We start from the raw sequence: 20,700 nt of genomic DNA, 5'->3' as shown, positions 1-20,700 counted from the left end.
CTGGGAGAGGGGGAAGAAAGAGCTGATCCCAAACCAGCTATTGAAATCCAGCTTTTGCAGGTTATTTGGGCATCGTGGGACACACAGGACATATCATGCCTTGAGCTGTTAACCCAGGGACGGGCCCAGTTTGTCCTTCAATCTGCAGCTTAGACCCTTACAATTAATTTTCCATTATCTCTATTTCTAAGCAGCCTCTTTCAAAACTCAACTGCGCACCCAGAATGAGCCACCCAGGCCAGTTACAGCCAGAGGAGGATCGAAACAACGGGCTCCAGGCCAGGAGCAGGGTTGCCAGGCACAAAACTCCCACTAATTAGAACAGTTAAATGACAAAACCCAGGCAGGGGCTGGGGGGGCTGGAGTTGGGGTTTCTCGCCAGAGCAGCATCTTCAGGCAGCTTAAAGTGCATGTGCAAGGTGGAAATCTCCACCCTTCGGCTGATCCATCAGACAAGGACCTGCTGATGGTGAGGGGGACCCATTTGTGCTGGAGGCTGAGCAAGCACCAAATCCTGGGTCTGGGAAGTGGATTCCTGCAATGAGGAATTAATGGGAGGAAGTAAATGCATTAGCCAGGTAACCTTGAGAGGTCACTGCAGACTAAAGGGAAAAAGGATTGTGTGTTACAAACCTCACACTATCCACCCAGCGACTATCCAAACCACATCTTTTCTAAGGTTATTCCCTTACTTCTGTTTGAACTCTCGCACACTTGTGGATGCAATTATTTTCCTATGGAAAATAGAACAAACCCAAACCCTCCCACACAAGTGAGATCAAGACTATTAACTGGAGTCAGCCACTTGTCACAAGAGCTGCTTGAAGAGCAGAGAGCTGTGTTTACCGGTGCTGTGGTAACAAGCAGGAGAGCATGCTTTACAGTAATAATTAAAGAGCAAGCAAAAGCTCTGCTCCTTCTTGGAGAGCAGCGAGCACAGCTCCAGCTGTGCCCAGCTCCCAGATGTGCCCGTGGGTCTGAGCGTGGGCCTCCCGCCTGCAGACTCGTCCCACAGCCAGACTCGTCCCACCAGAACAACCAGTTTCACTTTCAGGAATAGGAAGTTCTCTGGGAAGTGCCGGCGAGCGCCCAGACACGCGCCAGGGACGCGGGACGGCGGCATGAGCTGCCTGGCCAGCAGCATGAGCCCGGGATCACCCCTTCCAATGGCCTTGGGAAGCACAGTGGCATAGACCATCGTGTCCACCGCATCCTCCAGGGATGGAGCAGTTTGTCCGGAAGCGTTTGACCTTCCTGACATCCTTCTGGAACAAGCTCCGTCCCCGCTCCGTGTCGGAGAACTGCTCGCTGGGGTATCTTGGTTCCGATTCCGTTTCACTGCACTCGGAGGCGAACTCCATTCCCTTCATCCCCAAGTCCTCTCTTTTCATCGCTTTATACGCTTTCACAGCCCGGAGTGAGGAGGAACTGAGTGTAAGTGCAGGGGACAAACTGCGTGTCCTCAGAGAAGAAGGAGAGTATGTGTTTGCCCGGCGGCTGCTGGGGGAGCCAGCCATGGGCTATGTCCCCACTGCTTACGTGGCCAACCTCAGCCAGGGCACCTCTGCTCATCGACCGTAAGTATCTGATACTCTGGACCTGCAGGGGGATGGAGACTGGACCAGGGTAGCGTGTCCCTGCCCAGGGAATGCTGTGCTCACCCTCTTCGACAGCAGGAGTACAAGCTCCTCATCCCTGGTTCTTGCCATCAGTGGTGGTGGGACTGAGAGGGGATCTGCTCTCCCCTGGGCATCTCTGCTCCTGCAGTGGGGTGGAGGTATTCAGCACATCAAGCAAGGGTTGGGCGATGCACCAAGGGGCAGAGATGCTGATCCCCATTCCCGGGTGTATCACCCTCACATAGCATGGGGTGGCTCTGGGTTGGGATGCTGTGCATGGGTGCAGCTCCGAATACACGGGCTCCCGCTTGTTCCAACTCCTTCCCCTCCTGCTCTGCATTAAAGAGGAGAGAGAGAAGCTTGTACTTGAGCCCTGCCAGCTCTGAAGGGCCCGGGAGTGCAAGGAGAAGCAGTTTGGATTGGGACCTGCTGGGAAGCTCTGTAGGATCAAGCCGTGGTGGTGCTGCCGCCCGGCTCCAGCTTATCCAGGGCCGGGGGTTCCCCTGTTGGTGCCTCTCCCACGGGATACTGAGCTCGAGTTGACGTGTCAGCCCGCCCTCAGCTGGGGAAAGCCCAGGCTCATCATTGCATAAGGCAGTCTGGTCCTGACACGCTGGAGAAAGCGCCCCGAGACACGGCTGCTCCCTCTGCTCCAGGCCCTGAGTCACACAAGTGATGGGATGGGGCGGGTGTAATCACCCTGCAGAACCCTCCCAGTGCTCACCCTGTGCTTCCCAGGAGCAGGGGTGAAGGAAAGGAATAGGGGGAGCCTGGGAAGGGGCCCTGATGTGCAGGGGCAGTAACTGCAGCTGGTGGGATGGGAGAGGCCCTCCCTTGCTTGTCTCCCTGTGTGTGCTTTAGGGGAAGGTAAATCCAGTCTGTTTTGGACTGTGCTAGGATCACATCAGTGAGGACCATGGGGTCAGCTCTCTGCTTTCATCCCATTGCGCACAGTTGGGCAGGCTACAGCTGAGTGTGTGTGTGCACATGTATGTGTGCATGTGTGTGCACGTATGTGTGTGCACGTATGTGTGTGCACAACCCAGCCCCATCCCAAGGACAGGTCAAGGGGAATGCTATAGTGCAGGAGGGCAGCAATCGTGCGGCTCTGCAGCCGAAGGGAGCCAGGAGCACACAGACTGTGCGGAGCCGCAGGTCGGAGCTGGGTGGTAATTTGTTCAGCTGATGGAACCCCATCATGTATAATTTCCCGCTCAGCTCCTCAGACTCTGGCAATCTCAGCTAATGATGAAACCTTCGGCTGCTCGCGTCTTGGCTGTGCTAGGCTGGGTGAAGTGACAGGACAGGACAAGGGGAATGGCTTTAACCTGCCAGAGGGGAGATTGAGGTCAGCTCTTCAGCAGTTCTTCCCTGTGAGGGTGCTGAGGCGCTGGCACAGGGTGCCCAGAGAAGCTGTGGCTGCCCCATCCCTGGCAGTGTTCAAGGCCAGGTTGGACACAGGGGCTTGGAGCAACCTGCTCTAGTGGAAGGTGTCCCTGCTTGTGGCAGGAGGTTGGAACTGTGTGAGCTTTAGGCTGCTCCAACCCAAACCAGTCTGTGATTCTACAAAGCAGCCTCTTCCCAGTGTTGCCATGCATCCTGCTGAGTCAGGACCCAGCCACCCATCCTGCCTTTTTGTGCTGGAGATTAGGTGACAAATCTCAGAGCTGATCAGGCACAGGAGAGGGGCTTGGCTGGATTCTTCCTCCTGGCTTGGCATTGCTGAGGCCCCCACCAGCGCTGCCATATCTGGAGCAGCAAAGGGCAATTCCCAGGGGTGTTTTCATTGCTCATGGGCTTTGAGAGCTGGTTGTGTCCAGGAGCTGCAGGTCAGGAAGTGCAAAGTGTAGCTGTTGCTCTTGTGGCAGGACACAAGGGTGCAACACAACCAGAGCATCTACCATGCGGGAGCTGGTGGCTGGTGCTTTCTTTAATGGCAGGCTGTCAGCCCAGGTTTTGGGATGGAGCTGAGACCTGGCCATCTCAATACAGCAGTGACCAGATACTGCTGGAGAAAATCATCTACAGGCAGTAAGCTGCTATAAAATGCAATAAGGACCTGCTAAACCCAATCCAATCAAGCAGGCATGAGCAAATGCTCCCTCCATTCCTGGCTCAGAGGATGCTGGAGCCCTTGGGGTGGATGCAGCCCTGTTCGTGCACCATCTCTTTGCCCCACACTAACTCCTCTACTCTTCCCCTTAGCTGGTACTTCAGCAAGATCAGCCGGAATGAAGCGGAGCAGCTCCTCCTCTCACCTCCCAACCAGCACGGCTCCTTCCTCGTCCGGGACAGCGAGAGCAGCAAGGGTGAATACTCTCTCTCAGGTAATTTTATGGCAATTATCCAGAGCAAATTAGCACAGGGAAAAAGGAAGCTGCTGTTCCTTAGGGGCAGCTCCTGGCTTGGTCAGCGCAGGGTGAAAAACACGGAAATATGTTCAAAGCACTTTACAGCATCTTGTTAAAGTGACTTGGCAGCTTGCTAAAAGCGTGGGGAAAGCTAAGAGATGCAGGTATGGATTGCTGAATTACTGCGGCAAAGGAAAGTCCATTGCTCCCGTCCAGGCTATGAAAGCCATAAACAAATCACAGTGGCTTAATGATGGTTTCATGGCACCAACTCCCAGGATTTCATTCCAGCGGCTTTTGTCAGCTGAGAGTTGTCTGAAAATATGCTGCCACTGCAGAATACCAGGGGCTGGGCTGCTCCCACATACACACATCTGAATTCAGGGGATTCAGACCAGGCAGCGCTGTTGTCATCTGGTCTGATCCATGTGAAAACTCACAGTGAACCCCACATCCACCCATCGGTCCCTGGGGCTGTTGAGGTCCAGCCCAATCCTCCTCAAGCAGCAATAAGTGGTCCATCTATGGGGGATCACCTCCATTAATAAAGCATCATCTCTCTGGGACAAACAAGCCCTGCTCACCCATGGCCAGGAATCTTCTGAGCCAGGAGGTGGGAGCAAAAGGGACGGTGTGGAGTGGGATGTAACACTCCAGGGCCAAGTTGTGTTGCTTTAGGGTGAGTTAATAGAGCAGATGCCTGGAAAGGAGAGAGGGTCAGCAGGGAGGTGGGAATGGACTGGAGATGGCATGAGATGATTTTCCCCCATCCTGGGCTTCCCTGCAGTGCGCAACCACATGAAGGTCAGTCACTTCCGAATCTGCAAGAGCCCCGGGGGCAGCCTCTACATACAGAAGGGACACCCTTTCCCTGACATGGAGGAGCTTCTCGCCTTCTACGTCGAGCACTGGAAGGTCATCCAGAGCCCCTTGCTGCAGCCCTGCAGCCCCGCGGTGCGTACACCAACAGCACAGCTCAGCCGAGGGCCCTGGGATGGAAACAAGGGAAATTAGGGAAAAATAGAAATAATCAGTCTATCCATTTGGGATTTGAGCTGTATTAAGCTGAATTTATAATACACCCTTAGTGTAGCTGCCAGCTTCATCTTTTATCAGCCATGTTAAGGCTGGGCATGGCATTTAGATGTATTTGTGACCAGCCAAAAGGCAATGTCTTCTCCATCTCGAAGACTAGAAACCACGTTGTTACAAATCCCTTCAATACTGAATCTGGACGTATCTGCACTTCCAATTCTTTTTCCTAGACCACATTGCTTTTATATAGCTCTCCTGTCAATTAGCGTGGCAGTCATAAATCCAATCAGAGTATTAATCCCAAATTGCTGACTCATTTCCTGATTAGAACTCCATCCACCGATTATGACTTGGAAATAACAATTAAATACGTGAACAATGCTAGAGGGAAATGGAAAGGTAAGAGATAAAAGAAATGCTTAATGAGCTGAAGTCTCAATCAGCCATAATGTGCAGTAATATTCGTTTACTCATTATTATTTATTGGTGGAAATGGAGAAAAGCCATATTTGAGGTCTAATGAGGAGTGAATTATGACTTGAATTCCTGATATTTCATGTAGGCTCTAAAAACCTTCCCCCTTGCAGACATCGGCCGCCAGCAGATCTAATGCAGAGGATGCCCCACATCCTTTGTGCCCCCAGTGAACAATTAGCAGAGGGAAAAGCAATGCACAGGCTCAATACAGGTGGTGGAGCACCATGTCCTGCTCACTCCTCCGTGCCATGGTGGGCACCAGAAGCTGGTGCAGGCTCCACCAGCAGGTCCCGGTGCAGCCTGGCTGGTCTGAGCACCCAATGTCCGTGTTTGCAGACACCCCCCGAGAGGGACGGGTGGGAGCGCCCGCGCTGGGAGTTCACCCTGCGGAGGAAGCTGGGCGAGGGATACTTCGGAGAGGTGTGGGAAGGACTGTGGAGGAACACGGTGCCGGTGGCCATCAAGATCATTAAAGGTAGGTGGAGGAGCAGATGTCAATAGTGGCCAACTGGGTCTCTTGTCCATCGACACATCGGCCATCCCCTTTTGTTACCCAGTCCTCTTGGTCCCTGTGTCTTGTCTTGTCAAGTGAACTGTGGTACGACCTGGTAAGTAGCCACTGGACTAACTCTGTTGACCCACCTCAGTTTGGATGCCAGGTTGGATGGAGCTTGGAGCAACCTGCTCTAGTGGAAGGTGTCCCTGTCCATGGCAGGGGGTTGAAACTGGGTGAGCTTTAAGGTCCCTTCAACCCAAACCAGTCTGGGATTCTCTGATTCTGTTTATAAAATAGCTCCATCCAGTGGGTTTGTGATAAATCATGTCAAGTCAAATGGTTTGTGATAAGTCAAGTCCTGATGGGACTGTGATCCTGAAAATGAGATCCTGATGGGAAAACATCTCTTGTGTGTTGGATCTGAGACATAGGGTGTGCAGACATGAACTTTGAGAGCAGGGGTGGGCTGTGAGGAGGAAAAAGGTCTTCATCCCAGTCAGACATGCTGTGCTCCCAACATCCACATGAGAAAGCAGCTCACAACAGTCGCGTCGGCTTTCTCCCCCAGCTGACATGAAGGCAGAAGACTTCACTAAGGAGATTCAGAACCTGAAGCGCCTGCGGCATGAGAAGCTGATCCAGCTGCACGCTGTCTGCTCGCTGGATGAGCCCGTGTACATCATCACTGAGCTCATGAGGAAAGGCAACCTCCACAGCTACCTCAACAGTGAGTACCCGCACCGGCACCATGGGAGAGGGCTCTTGGGGCAGTGCTGCTCTGTGGGTGCTTTCCATGTCCCAGAATAGCCCTACAAACCCAAGTGGGGACCCTAAGAGTGAGCCTGGTTTCAGTCCTGGTTGGTAATGAAGAGTAATCCATGGATGCTTGGTGGAGATGGTCTTGGATGACCCAAAGACTCAGTCTGATGTGATCCTTTTGATGTCCATGTGGGCTGGGTCCGTATCAGTCCCTGGGAGCCCAAGTGTGTTAGTAGGGATCTTCATCACTCCATCCACCCATGATCTGCCAGCTCCCACCAGTGCACAGAAACCCCTCTGCTGTGTTTGGGCAGCTCTGCCTTTGTTAGGAATGAAATGGCCAAACCTGGGCTGGCAGCATGGTTGTGTTCACGTGCAGAGCTGGTACCAGGCCATGGTCACTCAGCCATCAGTTTATTTTTCCTGGCCTTTCTTTTCCTGACCCAGTAATCAGTCTTGAAGGGGAAACAAGACAAACCTCTTCCCAGCAAGACCTGTTTTTCTACTGGTACCCCCTCTCCTCCTCCACACTGACCTCGTTTTTGGCTGGGGCTCCAGCAGCATTTGGTGCTGGAGGAGCTGGACCTCACAGGTAGGACAGGTTGAGAGGCTTGGCTGGAGATTTGCATGGCAGAAGGTCACCTTTAGCTGTGAACAAGCCATGGATATCTGCATCCTTATTGCAGCAAATGGTGCTCTTCAGAGCTCACACCAGTCTCACTCCTGAGGAGCACATGGCTGTGCAGAACTTCCCATGCAGTACCACCACGATGTTTAGGCAGGACTTCCATGTCAAAGTTTTACACGTTCCCCTTGACCAGGGACACGGGACCAGATCTCCTTCCAAACCAGAACACCCAAAATAGATGTTGCTTCATTGCCCACAATGCTTGGTTCATCTGGGTTAACAGGTCCTGAAGGGAAGTCCCTGGGCACCTCCCACCTGCTCAACATCGCCTGCCAAGTGGCGGATGGGATGAGGTACCTGGAGGAGAAGCACATTGTCCACCGGGATCTGGCGGCCAGAAACATCCTGGTGGGAGAGGAACTCACCTGCAAAATCGCTGATTTTGGACTTGCCCGGCTCCTCAAGGTCAGTCAGTGGGATGCTGTTGTCCTTCCCATCACCCCAACCCACCAAGCTGCTCCATCCATGCTGGAGCTGTTCCACCACCATCCCCCTTCCCAGTCCAAAGCCTCAAAAGCAGCAGCTGTGGTCATGGGTACCACCCCTCATGACCCATCTCTTGTTGCCTTTCAGGATGACATTTATTCCACCAGCAGCAGCACTAAGATCCCGGTGAAGTGGACAGCCCCAGAGGCAGCCAACTACCGCACCTACTCCCTCAAATCCGATGTCTGGTCCTATGGGATTCTGCTCTATGAAGTCTTCACGTATGGACAGATCCCATATGAAGGTAGGACTTCCAGCCACCCTAGTGCCACTCCATCTACATGTTGGGTAGCTTGCACACGGTCCCTAAAAGCCAACACATCATGAATTGTTATATTGTCCCTTCCATAAAGGATGTGGAAGCAGCTCCTAGAGCCATGAGCAAGTTGTTGTCCACTTTGGGGATTGTTTAGAGAGATTTTCAGTGCTTGCAGAGTGGGTGCAGGAAAGTGGTGTAGGGGCTGGATGATCTCCTGTAGCCTCTCCTCTACCAGCATCGTGGTAGACACACATCATTTTACAGCAGCACAAGCTGACATCTGGACCCACTGTAGTTGTACTTTCAGAGCATCCTTTGGGAACAGCAGATTCAGAGGCATCTTCTCCTTCCTTGCAGGGATGACCAACCAAGAAACCGTACGGCAAATCACCAGGGGCTACCGCCTTCCGCGGCCCAGCTCCTGCCCTCCCGAGATCTACGGCATCATGCTGGAATGCTGGAGCGGCAACACAGAGGAGCGTCCCACCTTCCTGGCCCTGCGGGAGAAGCTGGGCTTCATCTACAGACGGCTGCTCAGCTCCCTCTCCTGAGGGACCCCTTCTAACCATCCTTCCTGCACAAAGCTCCTCCAGGCCAGCTCTTGCCAAGAAGCTCCTTCCTTCTGGTTTGCCCTCAAATAGGGCTCCAAGGAAAGCATGTCCCCCCCCAAAACCATGGTCCCTCTCGGTCAGGATGCAGGGAGGTGGGCCAGGGAAAAGGCAATGAGTGGTGGAGAACCCATTGCCAGTGCTTGGCTGTGTAGCAGTCTGGAATAGCCCAATGGTAGTTGAAGGCATCACCCAGAGTTTACATGGTCATTCAGGCAGCAGGGTGGGAGGCCCCTGCTGCTCCCCATGCCAACGTGAAGGTTTGCAGTTTGTGTTCAGTTGTGGCTCTGCTTGATTTCTCTTGTAGTGTGTGTCTGGTGTGTTCATCAATAAATGTGTGTGCATCATCCATTGCTGGATGCTCTGCCCTCACCACGCTGCTCCCCTCCCTGACCATGAACCAATGGTTTGCCACCAGTCCCACTTCTGCAACCACAGATAGAACCATCCTCATGTCTCTTTGGTCTCTGCTCATCCTGGAGTGCATTAAACCTTTGTCTGTGCCTGAACAAGGGATAGGACAAGGGAGAATGGTTTTAACCTGCCAGAGGGGAGGTTGAGATGAGCTCCGAGGCAAAAGCTCTTCCCTGTGAGGGTGCTGAGGCGCTGGCACAGGGTGCCCAGAGAAGCTGTGGCTGCCCCATCCCTGGCAGTGTTCAAGGCCAGGTTGGACACAGGGGCTTGGAGCAACCTGCTCTAGTGGAAGGTGTCCCTGCCCGTGGCAGGGGTTGGGACTGGATGAGCTTTAACATCCCTTGATTCTATAAAGACTGCTTCACCCTGCTTTGCTCTTTATCACACTCAGTGCAAAGCCAAGCAATGCTCCAGTGGCAGGGAACTCGATGTGCTGTGGCTGAAAGGCAGCCTGGGTGTTGGTTTCCTCTTAACAAGCCCATTTGGCCTGAAGACCAAAGCCATGTCGAGGTGATGGGCCGGGACATCAATGTTGCGTGCACAGCAGGGCTCTTGCAGCCATAAAGATATTATATTTACAGGTCTGGCTGCCACCAGATGGAGCTAAAAATTAAGCAGGAGGAGAAGGGTGAGCGTGGGGTGATGGGGTGTCGTGGGGAGCAGTGGTCCATGGCTGGGGTCCTGCAGAAGCTGCACCGGCCCCATCAGACATGAGACCCCAAAGCATCTTGCTCTGCTGTAGCAATGCCATGATGGGTGGTGTGGAGAGGGGACATGGGGACATCGTGCTGGCCACAGCAGTGTTTCCTTCCTCCTCCACTGCATTAAAAGCTGATGTGCTGCTTGGATTTGCCGTCCAGCATGGTCTGCTGGGTTCTGGCATTCCTCTAAGTCATTACTTGCTTTCTAAAAGTAGTGGATTTGGGGTGGGTGCCCAGATTTTCCCATCTTTTCCCAGGATCCCAGCCTGGGCAGGACACTGCAGCTTCCCCCCAATATCAGGGCTGCTATGGGGACCATGGGGAAATCCATCCCACAAAAGCAGAGCGCCAGCTCCTTCCAAACCCCTCTGGAATGGGCATTGCAAATGCTGCTGTTAGAGGCATTTGTCTGCTCTGGTTTCAGCCTGGCATTTGAAATCAGTGCCAGGCTAATGCGATGCCTTTGTGCTGCAGTTTGTTTCTATTTATAAGGGTCCACACTGGCCTTTGAAAGGGTGAGGGGGAAGCAAAATGCTGGAGAGGTGAAAAAAAAGCCCCAAGAAGCAAGAGAAGGCAATGAAAGGGAATATTTCTCACTCTGGGGTGCTGTGGGAGCTCAGAGGAGGCAGCAGGGTAGCACCAGGGCTGCTGCAAGGGCCGAGAGCAAGAGGAACACACTGACTGATTTAATCCCAAATATGTGAGTTACTCAACAGGGAAAACACGGGATTTTGTGGAGCAGAGAGGGGATGCCTGTCCCTATGGAGTTGGTGCTATGGGAGATGGGCGCTTGCCCCTCTGACAGCAAGGCTGATGGAAAGGGGGGGGATGCCTAGAGAGGGGTATGGGGTACAAGGCTGGCGCCATCACAGCAAGAGCCAGAGCAGCTCATCTAGAGCCCAGGAAAGCGCCAGGAAAACCAGGGATGCAGGATTAGTGCCTTTGCCCTGCCACAGCCTCCCCCGGGGTGCCTGAGGACAGTTTGACTCTGTGACCACGAGACCAACAAGCAAATGCAGTACTATTGACTTTACCTTTGTGTGTCCACACTTTAATCTGCAGCCCATGAGGCTCCAGGCTTTGTCTCTCCAAAATCTGGGGCTTCTGCTGGGAACCAGCAGTGGATGAGACCCAACTGCTTCTATGAAGGATCCTGGGAGTGAGCAGCAGCCAAAGGGCTTTGGGACATGGACAAGCGTGTTTGCTGGTACAGCCAGTGCCGCCTCTTGTCTTACTCAGAAAGTGAGTTTTTGCTTGATTTTCATGTGTTTTGTGACATTTAAAGGCTGCCACGTGCCTCCTGTGACACACAACCATGTGCAGCACCCACCACCACCAGGCTGTTTCCCAGGATCTAACCCATGTACCCAAGGCTGCTGACTCCGGAGACCCCCACACAGCCATTCCCTTTGGATGCACACACGGAGTGGGAGCAGAGGTCCCAGTGCTGCCCTGGCCCCTCATTGGGACAAGGAGGACACAGATGCTCTGCCCTGAGGACGAGGACCACAGCCTGGAGATGCGGAGCTCAGGACAAAGCTAACACAACACTATTCCTTACCAGAAACAAGGAGCAAAGCTGGACGTGACCCCGGATGCCTCTGCAGCATGTGTGAAAAGCGGAGCAGCCACGTTCCCTGCAGCTGCCTGAGCACGGCCTTGCCCTTCGCCCCTGCCCACACAGGTACAAAGTTAAAGTCATCGCTCAGGGGTCACAGAACCACAGAATAGTTTGGGTTGGAGAGACCTTAAAGCTCATCCAGTTCCAACCCCCTGCCATGGGCAGGGACACCTTCCACTAGAGCAGGTTGCTCCAAGCCCCTGTGTCCAACCTGGCCTTGAACACTGCCAGGGATGGGGCAGCCACAGCTTCTCTGGGCACCCTGTGCCAGCGCCTCAGCACCCTCACAGGGAAGAGCTTCTGCCTCAGAGCTCATCTCAGTCTCCCCTCTGGCAGGTTAAAGCCATTCCCCTTGGCCTGTCCCTACAGGCCCTTGTCCAAAGCCCCTCTCCAGATTTCCTGTAGCCCCTTTAGGCACTGGAAGCTGCTCTAAGGTCTCCCTGGAGCCTTCTCCAGGGTGAACAAGCCCAGCTCTCAGCCTGTGACCCCCAGCTGCAGCACCTAATGCGTGCAGTGACCATCCCATGCCTCCTGCTGGGGCTGAAAGCAGACCGGAGCAGGAGATTTGGCACCTTTAAATCAAGCCCTGCCAGGATTTTGTTTGCCTCAGGCAGGAATCCAGGACCTTGCCCCCTTGCACGCAGGAACCTGCAGGCTCTTGTTTTCCCTGTGCTTTATCAAGCAGCACTCCCCAGCTATCAGGCTAATCACAGAAGGGTCAAACTGACTAATTCCAGGCAAAAAATCAACCAAAGCACCAGTTACGGCATTACAGGACGTTGCCCAGCTGGGCTCTGGTGCTGCCATCTGCACCATGAGCTCCAGACTCACATCAGACCCATGAAACAATCCTTTATCTCTCCCCTCATTATTGAGGGCTCCTTTGGCAGCCCCTGCCCCATTGTACCAGCTGGAGATGGGTCTTGCAATCGCATTCCCTTGTTACTTTGCATCCAAATCCTTCCCCCAGCCCTGACCAGACCCAGTTCATTCCCAGACACTCATTCCCACCCCAAAAGGCACCGGAGCAGGGCTGCAATGTGCTTATGGAGCAAAACAAGGGCAGTGCCAGCAGGGACAGGCTGTGCAGCCAAGTGAGGAGGGAATGGTGGGGGAGGCATCTGCAGCATCTCCACAGCCCAGCCAGGGCTTGCTCACATGCCAACGCACACGCACCAGTGCATCACACTGGCACCATTGACATTACCAGACCCTGCTGCTGCGGGCACCGGCTGTGCTGTGTCCTGGTCCAGCCCCACCAACATCCACAGCATCACTCTGCTCTCCCACCCTGGATGAAGAACAACCCACAGAGGTTTAAAAGGCTGCTCAAGTTTATTAGTTGCCATTGTGCCAGTACGAGGTAAGTAAAACAAGTTACCATGTCCATGTGGAAAGGGCATCGTTACGTTGAGGAGTAAAAAGGCTGGTGTGGGAATCCTTGGGGGGGTGTTGCATTTTATCATCACAAAACATCACCTTTGCCTTGCAGAAGCCAACCTACTCTACGGGGGGGGAAAGGGGATGTGCCCGCCGGTGTGGGAGCAGCACCCAGCACCGACCCGCTCAGGCTGAGGGCCCGGAGCTGGGCTCACTCATGTGGCGCCTCCGTCCTGCTCCTGTGGCTGGCTCCAGGCCACAAGCCACTGGTCCTGTTGTCACCCGCAGTGCTCCAAGGCTGTAAGAGAGCACAGAGAGGGTCAGGGCAATGCCGAGGTGTTGTGGTGTTGCTCTGTGTTTATTTGTGCAGCAAAGGAGTGGGTGCTCTGAGCATCCATTGGGTCAGGATGCACCTCAGGGATGGCCCCAGCTGCCCTGGGTGCTGCGCTGGTGTTCCCAAGCATTATTCCATCCAAGCAAAGCACTCACCTCTCCGGCGACTCCGACACGGTTGTCATGGCTGGGTGAGTCGTCTTCCCAAAGAAGAAGCTGGCCCACCAGTGACCGGGATCAGATTTGGGCAGACCTGGAGGACAGTGCAAGGGAAAGCCCAGGTCAGTGCAGCCCTGCTACAACCCCAGTGTCATCCTGAGGCCTCTTGCTGTGGGGCCCCCAACATAAAAAGGATGTGGAGCTGTTGGAGCAAGTCCAGAGGAGGGCACGGAGATGCTGCGAGGGCTGAAGCAGCTCTGCTCTGGAGAGACAGGCTGAGAGAGCTGGGCTGGGGCAGCCTGGAGAAGAGAAGGCTCCTTAAGGGGAGACCTTAGAGCAGCTCCAGTGCCCAAAGGGGCTACTAGAAACCTGGAGAGGGGCTTTGGACAAGGGCCTGTAGGGACAGGCCAAGGGGGAATGGTTTTAACCTGGCAGAGCTTCAAGGTCCCTTCCAACCCAACCCAGGCTGTGATTCTATCATCCCATAGGAGAGGAGGAGTGGGATTTGCAGTGGAGGGGCTGGGATGGTGGCACTCACCCGGGGGATGAGGGATGACCTCCCCTGAGTACTCGGAGCTGCCGCAGGAGCTGTTGCTGGATGTGGAGCTCAGGCGCCCTGTGGAGCAATCACAGCCATCAGAGCCAGCACTGACCCTTGGCCATGCCATGGGAAGCAAAGCACGGCCTTGGTGATTAGACTGAGCCGTGTCACCCCGGGGACATGCACAGCATTTGCCCAGCTTTAGTCCAAGTGCTACACGCTGTGATCCATAAGGTCCCTTCCAACCCAGTATTCTGTGCTTCCACAAATCCTGTCACTGCTTTCAGCTCAAGAGGAACACTTTAATCCCCTCCGGTTTAGGCAATCCACTAAACCAGGAAGTCTCTCCCCTGCAGAGGTACTATTGCCCAGGCTGGTTTTGCAGCTCATTTCCACAACCTATTCCCATACACATTTGAAGCCATCACCTCCCCTCACCTACAACAATGGAAGGAGACTGAAAGACCCATCTCCAGCTGGTACAACGGGGCAGGAGCCCCAAAGGAGGGTCCGAGCACAAGGTGTGGGGCTGCTGGTGCCCCCCTTCCCCAGCAAGGAGCCTGCTAGCACTTATGGGATGCCAGCTGAAAGCTTCATCTCTGCTGCAGCCACATCACCCCAAGGCTGGCTGAGCACCCAGCCCACCCCAGCACCCATCCTTACTTCTGTAGTAGTTGTGTGTGGCCATGAGCGAGCCGCTTGATGGGATGGATGCCATGGTCCTGGATCTTGGATGTTGTGCAGATCTAAAACCTGGGAGCAAAGGGGCAGCCGTTACTGCAGAGTTTAAATGGTACCATTATGATTTCCTGGGACACGTACACCCGCACAGTGGCACTGCACTGGGTATGGAGGATAGTGCTCGCCATGCTACACATGGTTTAAATCCACAGCTCTAGAGCTCTGGCCAAGAGCTACGGCCAAAGCCAAAATACTTTCCTTTGCATAGGGCAGGGGCTTGGCAAGTTTGCACAGCACCTTCCCCAACCCCTTCCCTGCTGGGTGTTTTATTTCCTTGCAGAAATGCACTTCTCCTCCTTGTATCAACAGTTGGGAGTTATGAAATCTCAGGCGGGGATTGCGTAAGGAGCAAAGGAGTGTTCAGCTCGGGGCATATAGTGAGGGTTTTAATGTGAGGGATTCCAGCCCCAGCCTGCCTGCAGCAGCACCTCACCACCCCGAACTGGGACAAACCCGCCTGTCCTGCACCATCAAGCACAACGCAGTCCTCCTCCTGCAACATCCGCTTCCAGCACAGGCAAGAACATTCTCTCCCTGGCCCAGTTCTGAGCTGGGGAAGTATTTTCCCCCTCCTGGCACAAAGCACCCTCCTGCCAAGATGCTGACCCTTCCCGTGCCCCACGATCTGGTCCATTCTTCTCCAAACAAGCTCCAAGAAGGCTCAGCCAGCCAAAGGGAGCGTCTGCCAGAAGTCTGTAGGAGGACATGGAGCCGCACTGCCATCCGGAAGAACAGCGGAAGCACCGACATGGGCTGTGATCCGGATGCGGGGGGCACCCAGCACCCTCCCCACCACCCAACTCCTCCCCAGCTCCTCGTGAGACTTCCCCTGCTTTAACGATGCATGCACTTGTTAGGTGTCCCACTATAGAATGACCTCCACGTACCCATATCCCCGTTAATGCAATGATCCTTAATGGGGAAACTGAGGCACGGAGCCGTCTCCCATAAATTTCACCCCCAAGGGACTCGGTACACCCTTGCAGTTGATCCCTCCCAAACATCCCACCCCAAAATTGCTTCAGGGCGCCCCGTTTCCCCCCCCTTCCACGGAGGTTACACTACTGATGGCAGCGTACCTGGGCTGGGGCTGCGGCGGGGTCCGGCGGGCGGGCGGGCACTAGGGCCGCGGGGGCCGCTCGGCGGCGGCGCTGTGTCCTCCGCACCGCACGGCCTGAGCCGCGGCGCTTCAGGCCCCGCCTCCTGAACCATCCTTATATGGGTTCTGGCCGCGCCCCCTAGGGGCGCTCCGCCAATCGGGACGTGGGGGCGCGGCCGAGCACGCGCTTTTCCCGCGGGAAAGGGGACCTTCGGCGGCAACGTGGGCACGGCGCCGAGCACTGGAGAGGAGGACGTGGTGGTACCGGGGTGGGATGGGGGTATCGGGGGGGTGTCCCCTGTCCTGCCGCGGACACCTTCTGTGTCAGTCGGGTAAGAGCTGATTCAAGCGATAACGAGCTGATGTTACCTTTAAAATTAGTTGTAAAGGGAACAAATAAATGCCGATGTATTTGGAGGGGTTCTCAGCACTCTGGGCTGAAGAGATTTGGGACAAAATACTTGATTTCAGAGGAAAAAAGCCTGCAGCAAGGCCAAAATGAGGATGCTGGGTTATATCAGCAAGGGCATCACCAGCAGAGATAGGGATGTCATCGTCCCATGCTGCTCAGCACTTCTCCAGCCATCCCTGGAATACTGGGTTCAGTTTTGGTCCCCAGAAAAGATGTGGATGGGATGGAGAGGGTCCAGAGAAGGGCCACAAAGATGATCCAAGGACTGAGCAGCCGCTTGAGGAAAGGCTGAGTCTAGTTTCCCAAGACAAAGCCCGTCCTGGGTGTGTTGAGGAAAGAAAGATCTATTTCATCCATATTGATCAAGAATCAGTGGTTTTAAAAGCCAGCAGGTAATAAGATTTGGATTGATTTTTCTCTATTTAGAGCCTCTTGAGTTGACTGTGACTCTCCTTAGTTTGCTATTGAGTTTCTGGTTTCTGTCTTTTTGTTTTAAATCCAGCTCTCTGGGCTCCATGTCACAGCTGGCAATGGGCTTTTGTTACCTGCTGGTTGCATGTGCTATGGGAAATAGCCTTTTGTGTTAATTTTGTACTTGGCAGAAACATCTGGAAGCCAGCAAAGGTGCGGAACTGAACAACCTGCAGCCTCTGGACTCCACCAGCGATCATGGGACATCACAGATGGGTGTTAGTGAATGCTGGGGTACCCCAATGGCAGCCAACAAGGCTTAATGCTGCTACAGGATTCCCTCTGGGGATGTGACATCCCAATGGCTTCAGGAATTTCAATGGTGAGAACGTTACCCAACAGCCCCATTGGAGCTCCCCATAGTGCTGCAGAGCCTGGTCCTGCACACTGAGGGGTTTCCTGAATTCCCCCTGTGTGGAGGACCTTTCTCTGCAGAGGAAGGAGCCGGACAACCTGTGCTCAGGCTTTGCTCTCCTGCTCCTCCTGGCCTGCATTTCCCGGCTGTGTAGCTCAGGGCCAGGTTTGGGATGTGGAAGCATCCACCCAGCACAGGCAACTGCTGCCACCTATGGATGAAAAATAGCCCAAATATTCACCCCAGATCCTTCCTTAGGACCAGCTTCTCCTCCTTCCCCAGGGCCTTTGCAGCTTCAGAGGATGGAGCAGGAGCAGCTGTGAAGGTTGTGTTTGTACCAACACAGGTACTTGGGCATCTTCTCTTGTCTGCTCATGTTTAAGTTGAAAAAGGGGATGTCCTGGAAATGCAAGGGGAGGTTTTCCTTAAACACAGCACTTGAGGAGCATATTTTACCTGCCAGCCTGGGATATATGCAGCAAAATGACCCAAGTACCACCTTGGCAGGAGAATAAACCAAAGTCAGCTAAGCCTTAGCAACATCCTCTGCTTCTATGTGGTATTTTAATAAAGGACGGTGAGTTATTGAAGCCACTGAGTTACCACCGGAGGAATTTCACTCCATGACTGCATGTTGTCCAGCCATTATTGAATTGTTTTAAAGGAGAAGCTGTCCTGCTGTGTTCCCAGGGGAATGTGGGCACCAGGAGCTGCCTTTGAACCCATGGCTCCAAAGCTTCCCATGGCAGAGCTGAGGTTTAGGGGTTTACAGGCACCAGGAATGGGATGTGGCTGCCCTACAGTGAAGGGGTTTCCTTGTCTTGACCCCACAACTCAGCCGTTTGGTGGAAAAAGGGTTTCTGGAGGAGCATCCCCATGGCACACCAGGAGCCATGAACCATGGTGGGTCCTTGGGTGCAGCCTGCCCTGCACATGGTACACTGCTATCCCATTACGGGTGATACCAGACACCATCCTCAGCTGGCCAAGTGGCTGAAGGGCTTGGACATCTTGTTATCCCTTCCAAAGCTTATTTTTAAACCTCTGGCTCCAATTTAAAGGTATCAGCAGCATGTGCTGAGCCCAGGACCTCAAAATACTCCCTTCCTCCTCCTTCCCCTGGCTTTTGGTCCCATCATTTCTGCCTTCATCTCTCCTCTCCAGGTCTACAGTGTGAGAATGAGCTGAAAAACCTTCTGGTGTTCAAAGCTTCGTGAAAGAACTGGGCTTGTTCAGCCTGGAGAAGAGAAGGCTCCTTAAGGGGAGACCTTAGAGCAGCTCCAGTGCCTAAAGGGGCTACAGGAAACCTGGAGAGGGGCTTTGGACAAGGGCCTGTAGGGATAGGACAAGGGGAATGGCTTTAACCTGCCAGAGGGGAGATTGAGATGAGCTCTTGGGCAGAAGCTCTTCCCTGTGAGGGTGCTGAGGCGCTGGGACAGGGTGCCCAGAGAAGCTGTGGCTGCCCCATCCCTGGCAGTGTTCACGGCCAGGTTGGACACAGGGGCTTGGAGCAACCTGCTCTAGTGGAAGGTGTCCCTGCCCATGGGTGAGCTTTAAGGTCCTTTCAACCCAAACCATTCTGTGATGAGGAGAGGATGGTCAATGTCTTGATGTTTTGAGCTTGTCAGTAAATGCTGTAACATCTGGGTGCAAAGTCTCTGCAAAGCGTCCAAACCTGGTGTGGAAGAAGCTGGAAGCCTGACCATGGGAAGAAGGAAACCTAACAGCATTCCTCTCTTCTGCAGAGCTGCCCTTTAGAGGACAACTGCTGCCCTGCACACCTCTGATCTGCTTTTCCAATGACATGAAGCGCTGCATTTCCTCCTTTCAAGGAAAATATTGCTTTGCATGGGAAGAAGGAAGAAAATAGCAATTTATATCCATTCCTATGTCCTGCCCCGTAGTGAGAGCCGGGCTTCTGGAGCAGCATCAGGGCAGGCATCCCTTGGAATGTCTGCTTTGCCCAAACCCCCACCTTCAGAAAAGCCCTGATGCATTTTATAGTGACAGAACCACGAGTGCTCAGTTAGCTGAACATGTTACTCGCGGGAAGAAACACCCCCGGTGTGAAGGCAAATCCAGGCAGACAGCCTGGGGTGTTCATATCCCAGATACATACAAATTACCGGCACTGCGGATTCCTCACTCTCCCAGTCTCACTGTGCAGGGCCTCTCTGGGGGGGAAAAAATAGAAATCTCAATTATTATGGCTGGGAAAAGGGAAATTTTAGCTTAAAGCATCAGATATTCATTTTGGGGCTGTGGGGCTGGATGGGATCAAAGCGATGGTGAAAGGGGTATGAGGTAACTGCCATGTGAGTGCATCCTGCCCATTTCTTCTCGGGGGGATTCCTTTTTCTTGAGTGACCCCAAACTGTTTGGTGACGCTTTTTGGGATGGGGGAATGAAGCCTAAATAGGATGCATGGGAATCATTTCAGCTGGGACCTGTATCTGAAACCAGATGGATGGAGATGAGGCGCTAAAATTCAGCCGCCCTCAGATGTTGCCTGCTCAGGTCTCTACTTTTACATAGCTGAACACATAAGGACAGATTCCCACCATTTTCCAAGAGGGAAAACGGTTCCACTCAGGTGTGAAAATTGAGCCTGATGGTCCATAGGAACCACATGTGTCTGGTGGAACCACTTTCTCTGGGCAAACCACTGCGGCTTTAAGCTTCTCAGAGGCTGGGAATAAAGTGGCTTAACGGAGCCAGGATTAGCCAGGTCTGTCAGCCCCCTCTCCTGCTCATGTCCATACTATTTATAGTCCCGTGGGCCATCGGGCTCTGTTTCATCGTACAAGTAAAGCATGGTGCACTGCCCGTTTCTCTTATCCCTGCCTGGGAAAAGGGTGAGAGTTCAGATTCCCTTTACTGCAGAGAGGAGAGCTCCATCACATGCTCACATAGCTGGAACACAGAGGGATCTGGGATTTACTCCATCTCCACTAAGGCTGAAGCCGTCATTAGCAAATGTGGCCCTGTTGAGGGCAATTCCCAGGCTGCTTGTAGGTCTTGTATAAAAAGAGGACATTATTTCTTGGCAAAGCACTGAAATATGGATAGGAAGAATAAGGGATTCCTATACCCATCCCTCCTCTGAGTTACCGCACTTGTGTCCACCCCTGACACATCCAGACCCAGGGTAACTCTACTACCTCTATCCCAAAACAAGGCTGGGTCAATCACTTTAAATTCTTAAAGCCTTCCTCTTGGAAGTTTATTTTTCCTGGCACTCAGCGCATTTATGTTGCACAAGGAATGCTGCGTAGAAGTAAAAAAGATCTTTCCTATCATCTTTCTAAGAAAATACCAAGGAACTCTTAACATTCATAAAGAAATAAAGTCTCCCTTTAAGTGTTAATGAGAAGTCAGTGACATTTTAATCTACATGATGCGTAAGTTTTTAACCCTTGGACTATAAAGGTAAGAGTCCCTTCATAGAAGCACTTAAGAGTACCTGATTTAGCTGTTATATTCACTGGAAGAATGGTCTGGGCCATAAAATTGGCCTGGACTGTTACATAGCTTGATGCAAAATTAGCTTTCTTCTATATTTTGGGACACAGAAAATTTTGCATTAGCCTTGTGATTGTGCAGCTGACACTGGGATAAATATTCCCTGGTTTATGGGAAATCTGGTTTTATGCAAAGAAAGTTTCATGATGTTACTGAAGGAGAGTGCTTGTGGT

The 20,700-nt window shown here is 53.3% G+C and overlaps 2 protein-coding genes across 4 annotated transcripts; one reads left to right on the top strand and one right to left on the bottom strand.

Moving 5' to 3' along the window:
* Window positions 1-901: 901 nt before the first annotated feature.
* Window positions 902-9,129, top strand: LOC115615265 (tyrosine-protein kinase Srms-like). Its single transcript, XM_030503207.1, has 8 exons — window positions 902-1,577; window positions 3,825-3,946; window positions 4,758-4,924; window positions 5,819-5,957; window positions 6,547-6,705; window positions 7,649-7,830; window positions 7,999-8,155; window positions 8,528-9,129. The coding sequence occupies exons 1-8, from the start codon at window positions 1,222-1,224 to the stop codon at window positions 8,719-8,721; spliced, it is 1,476 nt and encodes a 491-aa protein (XP_030359067.1). The 5' UTR covers window positions 902-1,221; the 3' UTR covers window positions 8,722-9,129.
* A 3,700-nt stretch (window positions 9,130-12,829) lies between these two features.
* On the bottom strand, window positions 12,830-15,900 carry PPDPF (pancreatic progenitor cell differentiation and proliferation factor). 3 transcript variants are annotated; one of them, XM_030503203.2, is made up of 5 exons: window positions 15,748-15,900; window positions 14,591-14,680; window positions 13,925-14,002; window positions 13,384-13,480; window positions 12,830-13,192 (listed from the first exon to the last, which is right to left on the bottom strand). In XM_030503203.2, the coding sequence occupies exons 1-5, from the start codon at window positions 15,878-15,880 to the stop codon at window positions 13,081-13,083; spliced, it is 510 nt and encodes a 169-aa protein (XP_030359063.1). In that variant the 5' UTR covers window positions 15,881-15,900; the 3' UTR covers window positions 12,830-13,080. The 3 variants fall into 3 exon arrangements, with proteins under 3 accessions (XP_030359063.1, XP_030359065.1, XP_030359064.1); XM_030503205.1 differs by having other exon boundaries at window positions 14,591-14,673; window positions 15,748-15,862; XM_030503204.2 differs by lacking the exon at window positions 15,748-15,900 and adding an exon at window positions 15,275-15,405 and having other exon boundaries at window positions 12,835-13,192.
* Between the last annotated feature and the right edge of the window lie 4,800 nt (window positions 15,901-20,700).

Source organism: Strigops habroptila, chromosome 13 (genome assembly GCF_004027225.2).
Source record: "Strigops habroptila isolate Jane chromosome 13, bStrHab1.2.pri, whole genome shotgun sequence".
Taxonomy (NCBI): Eukaryota; Metazoa; Chordata; class Aves; order Psittaciformes; family Psittacidae; genus Strigops; species Strigops habroptila.
The sequence above is the reverse complement of the archived record's forward strand: the minus strand, read 5'-3'. Positions and strand labels throughout refer to the sequence as shown.

Bases quoted from the DNA above. Each gene is read 5' to 3' on its own strand.
- LOC115615265 (XM_030503207.1), top strand. From the start codon at position 1,222: ATGGAGCAGTTTGTCCGGAAGCGTTTGACCTTCCTGACATCCTTCTGG. The intron at 3,947-4,757 runs GTAATTTTATGG...GCTTCCCTGCAG, and splicing joins GGGTGAATACTCTCTCTCAG to TGCGCAACCACATGAAGGTC. The intron at 8,156-8,527 runs GTAGGACTTCCA...CCTTCCTTGCAG, and splicing joins TGGACAGATCCCATATGAAG to GGATGACCAACCAAGAAACC.
- PPDPF (XM_030503203.2), bottom strand. From the start codon at position 15,880: ATGGTTCAGGAGGCGGGGCCTGAAGCGCCGCGGCTCAGGCCGTGCGGT. The intron at 14,003-14,590 runs GTAAGGATGGGT...ATTGCTCCACAG, and splicing joins CACACACAACTACTACAGAA to GGCGCCTGAGCTCCACATCC. The intron at 13,481-13,924 runs GTGAGTGCCACC...ACTGTCCTCCAG, and splicing joins GGTCATCCCTCATCCCCCGG to GTCTGCCCAAATCTGATCCC.